This window comes from Malaclemys terrapin, chromosome 1 (assembly GCF_027887155.1).
Source record: "Malaclemys terrapin pileata isolate rMalTer1 chromosome 1, rMalTer1.hap1, whole genome shotgun sequence".
Classification (NCBI taxonomy): domain Eukaryota; kingdom Metazoa; phylum Chordata; order Testudines; family Emydidae; genus Malaclemys; species Malaclemys terrapin.
Genome location: NC_071505.1, coordinates 137556609 through 137568976, shown reverse-complemented (window position 1 = coordinate 137568976; position 12368 = coordinate 137556609). Strand labels below are relative to the sequence as shown.

The 12368-nt window shown below is 48.5% G+C and overlaps 1 protein-coding gene across 1 annotated transcript in view; it reads right to left on the bottom strand.

Moving 5' to 3' along the window:
• Positions 1–12162, bottom strand: part of LOC128832221 (alpha-2-macroglobulin-like) — a 69314-nt gene extending 57152 nt beyond the window's left edge. The window contains exons 1-3 of the mRNA XM_054019416.1: positions 12138–12162; positions 10683–10777; positions 9604–9682 (exon numbers count right to left, since the gene is read on the bottom strand). Coding sequence (XP_053875391.1) covers positions 9604–9682; positions 10683–10777; positions 12138–12162 — 199 coding nt within the window. The remainder of the gene's footprint in view (positions 1–9603; positions 9683–10682; positions 10778–12137) is intronic.
• Between the last annotated feature and the right edge of the window lie 206 nt (positions 12163–12368).

Sequence of the window (12368 nt, the reverse complement as noted above, 5' to 3'; positions counted from 1 at the left end):
TCACTATGGGAAAAATGTTCCTAATCTTCAATCTATTGGGGAAATGCCTGAGAAAACCACAGAAATCACCTCCCAGAATCTACACGATTTAGACATTTATGCTCCAATACGTCTGTTGGTCTAAGGTGCCACAGGACTCTTTGTCGCTTTTGACAGATCCAGACTAACACGCCTACCCCTCTGATACTTGACACCATTTAGACAATTTCTGATGTCAATTTCTTAATGAAATGATTGAGTTCTATCTTTCTAGGCTTTTTTCCATATTATCAATGCAGCTACCTGACCAACTGAATGATCCCTTAAAATTGTAGGCTAGTAAAAGAGGAAATTAATTCACAAAAGAAGACCAGGCATTTTAACTGCTTTTATTAGACCATACTGATGCATTTGAAAAGAGCCTTGCAATCAAGTCAATGTCATTTCTCCCAAATCTGGGGTGGCAGTCTCCCCTTTGCTCTGTTCTCACTTAAGAGGGACAGGAGCAGGGGCAATCCTTCTCTTGATGGCTCTCCTGCCATTCCTCTTCTTGGAAGGTAAAACCACAGGCTGATTTAAGTGCAGGACTCCGCCCTGAGAGATGGTGACACCTCCCAGCAGTTTCTTGAGCTCTGAGTCGCTGAGAATGGCCAGTTGCAAGTGGCGTGGGGAAATCCGACGCTTCTTGCTGCGTGCAGCGACTTCCCCAGCAATATCCACAATCTCATGAGTCACTTATTGAAGCACCGCGGCCATATATACTGGGGCTCCATCTCCAATACGGTCTGCAAATTGTCCTTTGCGGAGCAATCTGTCTATGCGACTGACAGAGAACTGCAGCCCAGCCCGGGAAGAACGGGTGATTTTGGCCTTAGGGTCTTTTGCGGTTGAGGTCTCACCAGAGTGCTCAGACTCAGACTCAGACTCAGACTCAGTCTCAGACATGTTGCAGACTTCTAGTGTTCCAGCAACACTTGGCTTGACTTTCTTGGCTTTCTTTTGTTTTCTCTGCTTGGTTTCCCTGAGTCTTTCCTCAGGAATTGGCCTGCCTAGCTTTTTTCTTGACTTGCTTGGCTTCAGTGGATGTTTCCTTGCTTGGCTCCACTTGCCTGTGTCTTTCTTTGCTTGGCTTGCCTGACTCTCTTTCCTTCTGTTCCTGGCTCTGTTCACTTGGTTTTCTCGCTCTTATTTTGCCTTCTTTGATTTCTTCCTGGTCTGGCCTGATTATGACTGGCCTGACCAAGTGTGGCTTGGCTAAGCCACCTCTTGAAATCACCACAATAGTATGCTGACCCTGTCTGAGCCTGCAGCCTTTTATAACCTCAGAGAAAACATCCTTTCTGATTGGTTGTCTGAGAACCAATGGGCAGCTACTTCATTTGTTACCCAAGCCAGAGGGGATATGTCATCCTTTTATGACATCATTCCCATTCATTCACCCACCGTTTGTGTGGGATTTTTAGTCAGTGATATCTGCTCTTAGCAAAACTCATCCTGTAACGGCATGAAATAGGCTTTGGTTACATTTTGAAAATGAGATGCCTTAAATTAGGCACCTAAATAACTTATAAGTGGCCTGATTTGAAGAGGAGCTGAGCACCCACAGCTCCTGTTGATTTGACTAGGAGTTTTGAGTGCTCAGCACCTATGGAAATCAGGTCACTTTTAGTTAGTTGCTTAAAAGTGGGTTTAGGGGCTGAAATTCAGGCCAGTTACAATTTGAAACTATTGGCCAGTTTCTCTGGAGCCCTTAACTTGGTGATGCTTCCCGTCTCTTAGAGAACCCTCATGGCACCCAAGCCCATGGTAAGGGTTCTTTGCCATTCCAGAAACCCAAATGTTCACCATTTGTCACTCTCAGGTTTGATTAGCCGCTTCTCTTGTTCGTGAGCTATTTTCTGAGACCGGTTTAAAAACAGCATCTGGAGAGAACCCCTCACATCAGGCCAAATCCATTGTGTGATGTTGCACTCTATATGCTTTTATGAAAATATGCTAATGAGTTAAATATAATGTAACTGGAATATGCTTCATGCAAAAGGTCTCTTGTAAGGTATCATTACAAAGCTTATCATCTACTGAGTGTGCTCATCCTATTTGTATAAATGTACCACTCATGTATCTGAAACTAGAAATATGAAATATAACTCTGAGGGCCTTTTGTAATTATGCAAAGTGTGGGCCATTCATGGTGGTTTGGAATCTTGATGACTCCCATTAACCAGGACAATCGTCTGCAGATGGCTCTCTTTTACTTGTAAGTCTCCCTGTATACCTGTGTGCTGGCAAGTGGGTAATGTTTTCCCTTTAAAAAGGTGATCAAAGTTTATGTGAACCCCTCCAGGTATTTAATAATTTCAGAAAGCCTGATTCTAGCATCACTTATACTGTATAAATCTGATATTACTCTAAACGAGTCCATGGTTTTATAATGGGGAACTAAAAAATAACAAAACAAAACAAAACCAAACGAAAAACCAGGCCCATAGGCTTTATCCTTCATGTGGAATGGATTAAATTTGTCTGTCATGAGGTTGTTCTTTTTTCTGTTTTCACAAAACCTGCAGTACACATCAACTTCACTATGGGAAAAATGTTCCTAATCTTCAATCTATTGGGGAAATGCCTGAGAAAACCACAGAAATCACCTCCCAGAATCTACACGATTTAGACATTTATGCTCCAATACGTCTGTTGGTCTATAAGGTGCCACAGGACTCTTTGTCGCTTTTGACAGATCCAGACTAACACGCCTACCCCTCTGATACTTGACACCATTTAGACAATTTCTGATGTCAATTTCTTAATGAAATGATTGAGTTCTATCTTTCTAGGCTTTTTTCCGTATTATCAATGCAGCTACCTGACCAACTGAATGATCCCTTAAAATTGTAGGCTAGTAAAAGAGGAAATTAATTCACAAAAGAAGACCAGGCATTTTAACTGCTTTTATTAGACTATACTGATGCATTTGAAAAGAGCCTTGCAATCAAGTCAATGTCATTTCTCCCAAATCTGGGGTGGCAGTCTCCCCTTTGCTCTGTTCTCACTTAAGAGGGACAGGAGCAGGGGCAATCCTTCTCTTGATGGCTCTCCTGCCATTCCTCTTCTTGGAAGGTAAAACCACAGGCTGATTTAAGTGCAGGACTCCGCCCTGAGAGATGGTGACACCTCCCAGCAGTTTCTTGAGCTCTGAGTCGCTGAGAATGGCCAGCTGCAAGTGGCGTGGGGAAATCGGACGCTTCTTGCTGCGTGCAGAGACTTCCCCAGCAATATCCACAATCTCATGAGTCACTTATTGAAGCACCGCGGCCATATATACTGGGGCTCCATCTCCAATACGGTCTGCAAATTGTCCTTTGCGGAGCAATCTGTCTATGCGACTGACAGAGAACTGCAGCCCAGCCCGGGAAGAACGGGTGATTTTGGCCTTAGGGTCTTTTGCGGTTGAGGTCTCACCAGAGTGCTCAGACTCAGACTCAGACTCAGACTCAGTCTCAGACATGTTGCAGACTTCTAGTGTTCCAGCAACACTTGGCTTGACTTTCTTGGCTTTCTTTTGTTTTCTCTGCTTGGTTTCCCTGAGTCTTTCCTCAGGAATTGGCCTGCCTAGCTTTTTTCTTGACTTGCTTGGCTTCAGTGGATGTTTCCTTGCTTGGCTCCACTTGCCTGTGTCTTTCTTTGCTTGGCTTGCCTGACTCTCTTTCCTTCTGTTCCTGGCTCTGTTCACTTGGTTTTCTCGCTCTTATTTTGCCTTCTTTGATTTCTTCCTGGTCTGGCCTGATTATGACTGGCCTGACCAAGTGTGGCTTGGCTAAGCCACCTCTTGAAATCACCACAATAGTATGCTGACCCTGTCTGAGCCTGCAGCCTTTTATAACCTCAGAGAAAACATCCTTTCTGATTGGTTGTCTGAGAACCAATGGGCAGCTACTTCATTTGTTACCCAAGCCAGAGGGGATATGTCATCCTTTTATGACATCATTCCCATTCATTCACCCACCGTTTGTGTGGGATTTTTAGTCAGTGATATCTGCTCTTAGCAAAACTCATCCTGTAACGGCATGAAATAGGCTTTGGTTACATTTTGAAAATGAGATGCCTTAAATTAGGCACCTAAATAACTTATAAGTGGCCTGATTTGAAGAGGAGCTGAGCACCCACAGCTCCTGTTGATTTGACTAGGAGTTTTGAGTGCTCAGCACCTATGGAAATCAGGTCACTTTTAGTTAGTTGCTTAAAAGTGGGTTTAGGGGCTGAAATTCAGGCCAGTTACAATTTGAAACTATTGGCCAGTTTCTCTGGAGCCCTTAACTTGGTGATGCTTCCCGACTCTTAGAGAACCCTCATGGCACCCAAGCCCATGGTAAGGGTTCTTTGCCATTCCAGAAACCCAAATGTTCACCATTTGTCACTCTCAGGTTTGATTAGCCGCTTCTCTTGTTCGTGAGCTATTTTCTGAGACCGGTTTGAAAACAGCATCTGGAGAGAACCCCTCACATCAGGCCAAATCCATTGTGTGATGTTGCACTCTATATGCTTTTATGAAAATATGCTAATGAGTTAAATATAATGTAACTGGAATATGCTTCATGCAAAAGGTCTCTTGTAAGGTATCATTACAAAGCTTATCATCTACTGAGTGTGCTCATCCTATTTGTATAAATGTACCACTCATGTATCTGAAACTAGAAATATGAAATATAACTCTGAGGGCCTTTTGTAATTATGCAAAGTGTGGGCCATTCATGGTGGTTTGGAATCTTGATGACTCCCATTAACCAGGACAATCGTCTGCAGATGGCTCTCTTTTATTTGTAAGTCTCCCTGTATACCTGTGTGCTGGCAAGTAGGTAATGTTTTCCCTTTAAAAAGGTGATCAAAGTTTATGTGAACCTCTCCAGTTATTTAATAATTTCAGAAAGCCTGATTCTAGTATCACTTATACTGTATAAATCTGATATTACTCTAAACGAGTCCATGGTTTTATAATGGGGAACTAAAAAATAACAAAACAAAACAAAACCAAACGAAAAACCAGGCCCATAGGCTTTATCCTTCATGTGGAATGGATCAAGTTTGTCTGTCATGAGGTTGTTCTTTTTTCTGTTTTCACAAAACCTGCAGTACACATCAACTTCACTATGGGAAAAATGTTCCTAATCTTCAATCTATTGGGGAAATGCCTGAGAAAACCACAGAAATCTCCTCCCAGAATCTACACGATTTAGACATTTATGCTCCAATACGTCTGTTGGTCTATAAGGTGCCACAGGACTCTTTGTCGCTTTTTACAGATCCAGACTAAAACGCCTACCCCTCTTATACTTGACACCATTTAGACAATTTCTGATGTCTAAATCGGACTGCCTAGCTTTTTTCTTGACTTGCTTGGCTTCAGTGGATGTTTCCTTGCTTGGCTCCACTTGCCTGTGTCTTTCTTTGCTTGGCTTGCCTGACCCACAGCTCCTGTTGATTTGACTAGGAGTTTGGAGTGCTCAGCACCTATGGAAATCAGGTCACTTTTAGTTAGTTGCTTAAAAGTGGGTTTAGGGGCTGAAATTCAGGCATATTACAGTTTGAAAATATTGGCCAGTTTCCCTGGAGCCCTTAACTTGGTGATGCTTCCCGTCTCTTAGAGAACCCTCATGGCACCCAAGCCCATGGTAAGGGTTCTTTGCCATTCCAGAAACCCAAATGTTCACCATTTGTCACTCTCAGGTTTGATTAGCCGCTTCTCTTGTTCGTGAGCTATTTTCTGAGACCGGTTTAAAAACAGCATCTGGATATCTGTGAAGTTTGGTGTGAGGTATTACCACTGTGCCTGCTGCCATATGCCCCAAGAGTTGTAGGCAGTGTCTGGCTGATATTTGTGTGATGTTTTGAACTGTCTCTGTGAGTGTAACTAGACAGAGAAATCTGTGTTGAGGTAGGAGAGCTCTCGCCTGTAGAGAGTTGAGGTCAATGACTATAACTCCAGGCATTACACAGGAGTAAGAGTTGATTTCTGGGCATTGATCTGCAGGCCCAGCTCTGTAAACAAGCACATCGCGGCTTCAGTGACTCGCTGAGCTGCTTGGAGAGACCGAACTCTGAAGAGGCAATCGTCCAGGTAAGGGTAAATCATGATCCCTTGGGAGCGTAAGTGGGCAGTCACTTCATCAATGGCAGACTGTAGTGTCTTTGCTACTAGCTTACCCTCTGGCTCCAGAATGGGCTTAGTCAAGGGAGCCCTAAATGCCACCTATAGCCATGTGACCCAAGTACTAAGCTTGTCTGAGCCTTGGAGCTGCTCTCCTCTCTACTATTCCAGTACTCCCAGGTCCTGGGAGAGGATCTCATGTTTACAGCCAATGGTATCACTAACTGGTTACAAGCTCTGTTCAGGGTTGCTGTATTCACAGGACCTTAGGAACTGCTGTAAGACACATCCCTACCTGGGACCCCCATTAACTGCACTGTACGGCCTGGGCTCTGAGCTCTGCCAGAGCCTGTGCGTTACTCACACTCTAATAAACACCCCCACACTAATGTCACAGCTTCTCTCAGTGTGTGTCCATTCCCTTCACTGAGCCAAACAGATGTCAAGGAGGGTCTTGATGCCTGCAGAGGACACAATTCACCTTCACATCAGCTAACTTCCCAGTTAAATCTAGATATCACAGCCAAACTGATGGAGCTTTAGAAATGTCTCAAAGAGGCAGGAGGAGATGATCTTCCATATCATCTCTCCTGGATCCCACGGCTCCACCAGGGATTGCTGCCTACATAAAGGGCTAGGAGAGCTAGTGGTGAGGGGAAGCTCTCACTGCACATCTCTCCACAGAAACTGTTGCTCTAGTCCCCTGCTGTGGGAGAGCTCAGGCTCCCAGGATCCCCTCACCCACCTGGCTGCTCCGGGAAGAGGTTCTAGGTAACTGCTAGTAGGAATCCAACAAGGATCTGGTCAGGAGTTATGTGGGGTGTCCTAACTGCTCTCAGAGACTCGGATGTCAGCCATGGAGACAGTGACAAGAGCCAGATCACTACATATGGTGCTAACACACCTACCAGGGGCCATCATTTCTATAGGGGTCCCATTGCCTCGCTGGTTCCTTACCACCCTGGGGCACCAGTAGATTATTCACATGGTAGCCAGGGGCAGCTCTATGTATTTTGCCGCCCCAAGCACGGCAGTCAGGTGGCTTTTGGCGGCATGCCTGCGGGAGGTCCGCCGGTCCCACGCCTTCAGCGTACCTGCCGCCAAATAGTCGCCAAAACCACGAGACCGGTGGACCTCCCGCAGGCATGACACCGAAGCAGCCTGATTGCCGCCCTCACAGCGACTGGCAGGCCGCTCCCTGCGGCTTGCCGCCCCAGGCATGCGCTTGCTTGCTGTGCTGGTTCTTGGAGCCGCCCCTGCTGGTAGCTCTCCTCCCTGTCTTGCTGGATGGTGTCCTCTGCATGCATCAGCATTTTAACTTCAGCCCCCAGTCTCTCCTGGGGAAAGAATCGCTCTCTTCAGCTCCTGGGGAGACGGGGATGGGGAGCTTGTGAGAGGGGCCCTGCAGGGAGAGATTCAGATAAAGAACTTCAATTCTCTCTGCCCCTCAAGACAGTCTGCCCCACAAACCCATGTGGGATGGGTGGTGGCACAGAGCCCAATGGCGGTCTTTAGAGCTCCTGTAGGGATGGGGGTGCTTATTAAAAAATCCCAGCTTCCCTTAGGACCAGTGCTTCCTCCAGCCCCAGGGGCAGCATCACGGCGTACTGGCATGGCTGTTATGTTGGGGCCCCCAGATCAGAGCAAGGGCCCTAAGGTCTGTCATCTCTTCCCCCATCTCTGCCAAGGGATGTTCCTTTGATCACTTTCCCCCACACTAAGGCTTGATGAAAGGAGCTGCTGGGCCCTTTACCCTCTGGGACACACATCGTGGACACCCCATTCAGATACCACCACTGGCAGTGTCATGTAGTGAATTCTGCTGACAGCTGGCTGGTCAGTGCCTGCTGTCTGGGTCTCTGCAGAAGGCCTGGTACACAACAGAGCATGGAACAGCCAAGTTGTTATGGACAGTAGCTGGGCTTCTGGGCAGAGTCCAGCACCAAGGCAGGGGCCCAATAGTCTGCTCCTTTCACCGCTGCTGTTCCCAGGAGAACCCTGTGCGTCCACGGATACCAATTTATATTTGCAGATATCTGCATCTGCGGATATAAATTTGTATCCGTGCAGGGCTCTAACACTTCGTACATGGTAGGTTGCAGGGCTGCTAATATCAGGTCAGGCTCCTGTACCAGATATGGGCTAACTACAGATCTTCCTTCCATGAGAGAGACGTGCCAGATGTGTTCATCATAACATCCGTTAGTGCTCTGCCATGTATGGCTGAGCTTGGCTTAAATAAGGTCTGTGACATACAGCACCACTTAGTGGCTGACTGGTATAATACAGTCTAGCCTTCCATTGCAGCTCCTGCTCCTGGGACTGAGGAGTAGGCTGAATATCTGCCTGGACACGGGTGTATTTCCTTCCCTGTGGCCATGGTGAACCACTGTGCAGGCAGCCGGCAGTGGGGCATATTCCCCACTCCAGTCTCCAGTTTGCTGGCAAGACAGAGGAGCCTGTAGTAGACTTTCCAGTGTGAGGTAGGGATATGAAACAGCAAGGCAACAGGCCCAGGGAGTTGGGATGCAGGAGCAGAGGGTCTAGGGATCCAAACCCCTTGTAACAGTGGGTCCAGATAAGCCCCACTTCAGAGATGGGGGAAATTGAGGCACCCAGAGCAGTGGGTAGCTAGCATGGTACATTTGGGTGGGCCCCAAATTCGGGTGGGCAGGCAATGATGGGGGGCTGGAGGGATTGTGGGGCCTGCCTCCACACATCCCCTTCAGTCCAGCCGGCCTTGCAGGGAGTGATGGACGCTCTGGTCAGGGGTCCCCCAGAACCTCACGTGTGCACCCAACTCCGGGAGGAGATGCCTTTCTCCAGTATGCACGGCTCCTGGCATCCATCCCCATCGCACTGCCCCACGCCGGGCCCAGCTCCCCAAGGCAGCAGGTCTATGGTTTTTGATGATCGTCGCTGCTGGGTAGGCCGTCCAGCTGGCCAGATGCCCTCCTCCTGCTCCAGTGTGCATGGATGTGCGCAGAACGTTAGTCAGGCACTCCACTGCTGTGCTGCTGCTGTCCCTCCCCCTCCAGTCGGGCCATGAGGGTGTGCACCCGGTGTGCGATGTCCTTCAAGTCTGGGCAGGGCTAGCGCTGGGGCTGGAGCAGACCTGGGGATAGGGGGTGGGCCTGGATGCTAAGTGAGTAGGCCACGGCCCACCTGGCCCACTCCTAGCTACACCCCTGACCCAGAGGCGAGTAACCTGGACAAGGTCACAGAGCCAGTCAGTGGCCGGGCTGGAATAGAGCTCTCACAACTGGACACTGCTGCCCCTCCTTCTATGATCCTTACAGTGATTTGCTCTCTAAGGCCATCGTAATGTTACTGCAATGAATTCACCAGCTCAGCCAGGAGTGAGCGAACAGAGGGAAACAGCCACAGTGTGCAGGTGACCTGGGAGTGAGAGAGTCTGAGACTCCTGGCTCTGGGCCTGAGCAGCACTGGGGTCAGAGGAGCCAGTTGGGAGGATCCGGTACCTGAGACTGCACATGGCACCCAGGGATGTGCAGAGGGTGGAGCTGGGCTCTGGTCCAGGGACAGCTCCTCAGTCAGCCCCTGTGACACCCAAAGATGACAAAGGAGCTGTGAGAGTGAGGCCCGATGGTTGCTTCCCAGAGACGAGACTGCATCATGCTGCAGTCACGGCCAACAGGATCCCATTTCCCCCCCGCGCCCACCTGGGAACACCCACCCCCTTTAGATCCCTCTTGCCTCTCAGCTGGGAACCCCACACACACAAATCCTCCCTACTGCCCTGCTGGACCACCCTGCTCCTACTCCCTGGCACCCCGCCATTCCTAGCCCCCTGGTTCCCTCTGACCCCACAGTCAGCTGCCCCTCCAGCACCACGACTCCCCCACTAATCTCACAAATAGTATGTAAAATTTCCCCCTTCCCTGAGCCCCAATCCTGAGTACCAGGAATCCCACAATCTCTGCTGCCCCCTGAAGCCTGACACAGCATCCCCCAGAGTCCCAGGGGAGGCCCCTCCTCCTTCCATGTTTTGCTCCCTCCCCAGGTCCCAGACACTGTGTCTCACTCATCAAGATCTTCTTCCCCCAGGGGCCCTTTGGAGCAGTGCAGCCCCAGGGTCACTTGGCCACCCTTATGCGTGGCAAAGCAGGTGGTAGGGGGATGGAATGTAGGAAACAGATCTGCTCAGCCTTTTCCTGCCCCCACCAGAAGTAGGGCTGCCCAGGAGAAAGCCTATTAGTCAGGGACCTCCCCACCCCACCCACACCAGCTCAAGGGCTCCATGCAATGTGGGTGGGGGGGCAGGAAAATCTCCCCCTTCCCAAACCAAAGTCTGCTCCTGCACTGGCAGGATTAGGGATTGGGACAGGGTCTACTGGGGAAGGAGATGCTGGCAAACATGGGACAAACACCTCGAGACCAAGATAGGCAAAACACCGCATATTGGGGGTCCTAGATCGTATGGGATAAGCACCCTTATTACAGGGTTCTGGATCCTCCAAGACAAGATCCCCTTACAGGGGTTGGGATGGTGCAAGGGGAAGGACAGACTCGAATTCAGCTCAGCTGGGTATGTTTGTACCTTTTCTTCAACCTGGACATACACCTGGATGGTTCTGAAAACAGCTTCCTCCAGGGCCAGGTCCTTCTTCTCCTGCAATTGGTGCTTCGGGGTCCCTGCAGCAGGGAGAGAAGGAGAGTGTGATTCCTGTTGCCCCTGGGAGCAGGGACAGGGGGATGGTGGGGATAGAAGTATTAATGCTCCCTCCTGCTGTGTAAGGGACCTCATGGTACAAAGGGCCCCACCCTCCATGCCCAGAGATGCCCTTCCTTTCCCCTTTTCCTGTTAGCTGTAGGGAATCCTGAGAAGGAAAAATAAACTCTTCTGACAGTCTTTAGGTGGGTGCAGTGTTGTTGTAGCCATGATTGTCCCAGGATCTGAGAGAGACGGGCTGAGTGAGATAATAGCTTTGATTGAACCAGCTTCTGTTGGTGGAAGATACAAGCTGTTGAGCTTCTCAGAGCTCTTCCTCAGGTCTGGGAAAGGTAACCAGGATCTGGGTCAGGTAACCTTCTCCAGACCTGAGGAAGAGCTCTGAGAAGCTTGAAAGCTTTTTACCTTCCACCAACAGCAGTTGTTTCAATCAAAGATGTTTCCTCACTCAGCTTGTCTCAGGGTTTTAGATAACTGCCCTTTTGGGAGAAATGAGAAGTAGTTAGTTGAGATAGGCTAGAACTATGATTGTTCCTCTTGTTGTCAAAGTCCAGTCCCATTTCCTAAAAGACATGACAAACACACACAAGAGGGGAGAGAAATGACAGTGCAGATGGGAAATGCAACTTCTGTCTGGTATTGACTCTCACTTGCAACCTCACTGCTGGTAACACACAGGCGAGGCACACGGTCTGATCAGCCACCCCGAGCCTGACAAATGAGTATCACCAACAGACTGTTTAGAGCATTGCTTTGAGCTGCCTCTTTGGTCACAGGCTCACATCAGTGTTGCAAAAGATGCAGTCTTGGCCGGCCAAGTCAGATTATTTTTGAACAGAGAGCAAAAGGAGATGGATAGGAAAGGGAAGAGGTAAGATAGGGAAGGAAAAAGACACACCGGGGTTGGAGAATGATGACAAAGCTTCACATCTCAGATGGTGTTTGGGATTCAGCCAGAGCCAGTGGAGGTGGTGACGTCATCTGGGTCCTCCTCTTTGTCCAGGTCTTGTCAGAATCTCTTGGGATTAGGACGATGAAATCACAACAGTGACAAAGTGGATCTTGGGGTCCCAGAAGATGGTGGGGATGGTAGCCATGAGGCTGAATCTCACTCCTTCCTGTTCTCCTGGTTTTTAGTTAGCCAGCATTCCCTAATATCCCACCACCACCACCACCACCACCACCAAAGTCTCTTTTTCTGAGGACCCTAAAAGGGAATGATGGGTGGAATAGCCCATCCCTTCATTATTTTATCCCCCAGTTAGGTCTATTTTTCAATATATCAATTTAATTGATTTCCAGTCCCACACTTCTCTTTTTTACCAGGCATGATTTTAATGTAGTCCATGGGTTATATGAATGGGCTTTCTTCTTTGGACTAATTTAGTCTTTTGCCTCCCTTTCATTCCTTTCATGTCAACATTTATTGTTACAGGTTATTGTGATATTTTATGAACTTTCACAACTTACAATTGAACTTACCATTAGGATAAAGTTGTAGCTCAGTTATTACAACATGCCACACTCCCCTCCCCACAGACTGGAGATCAACTA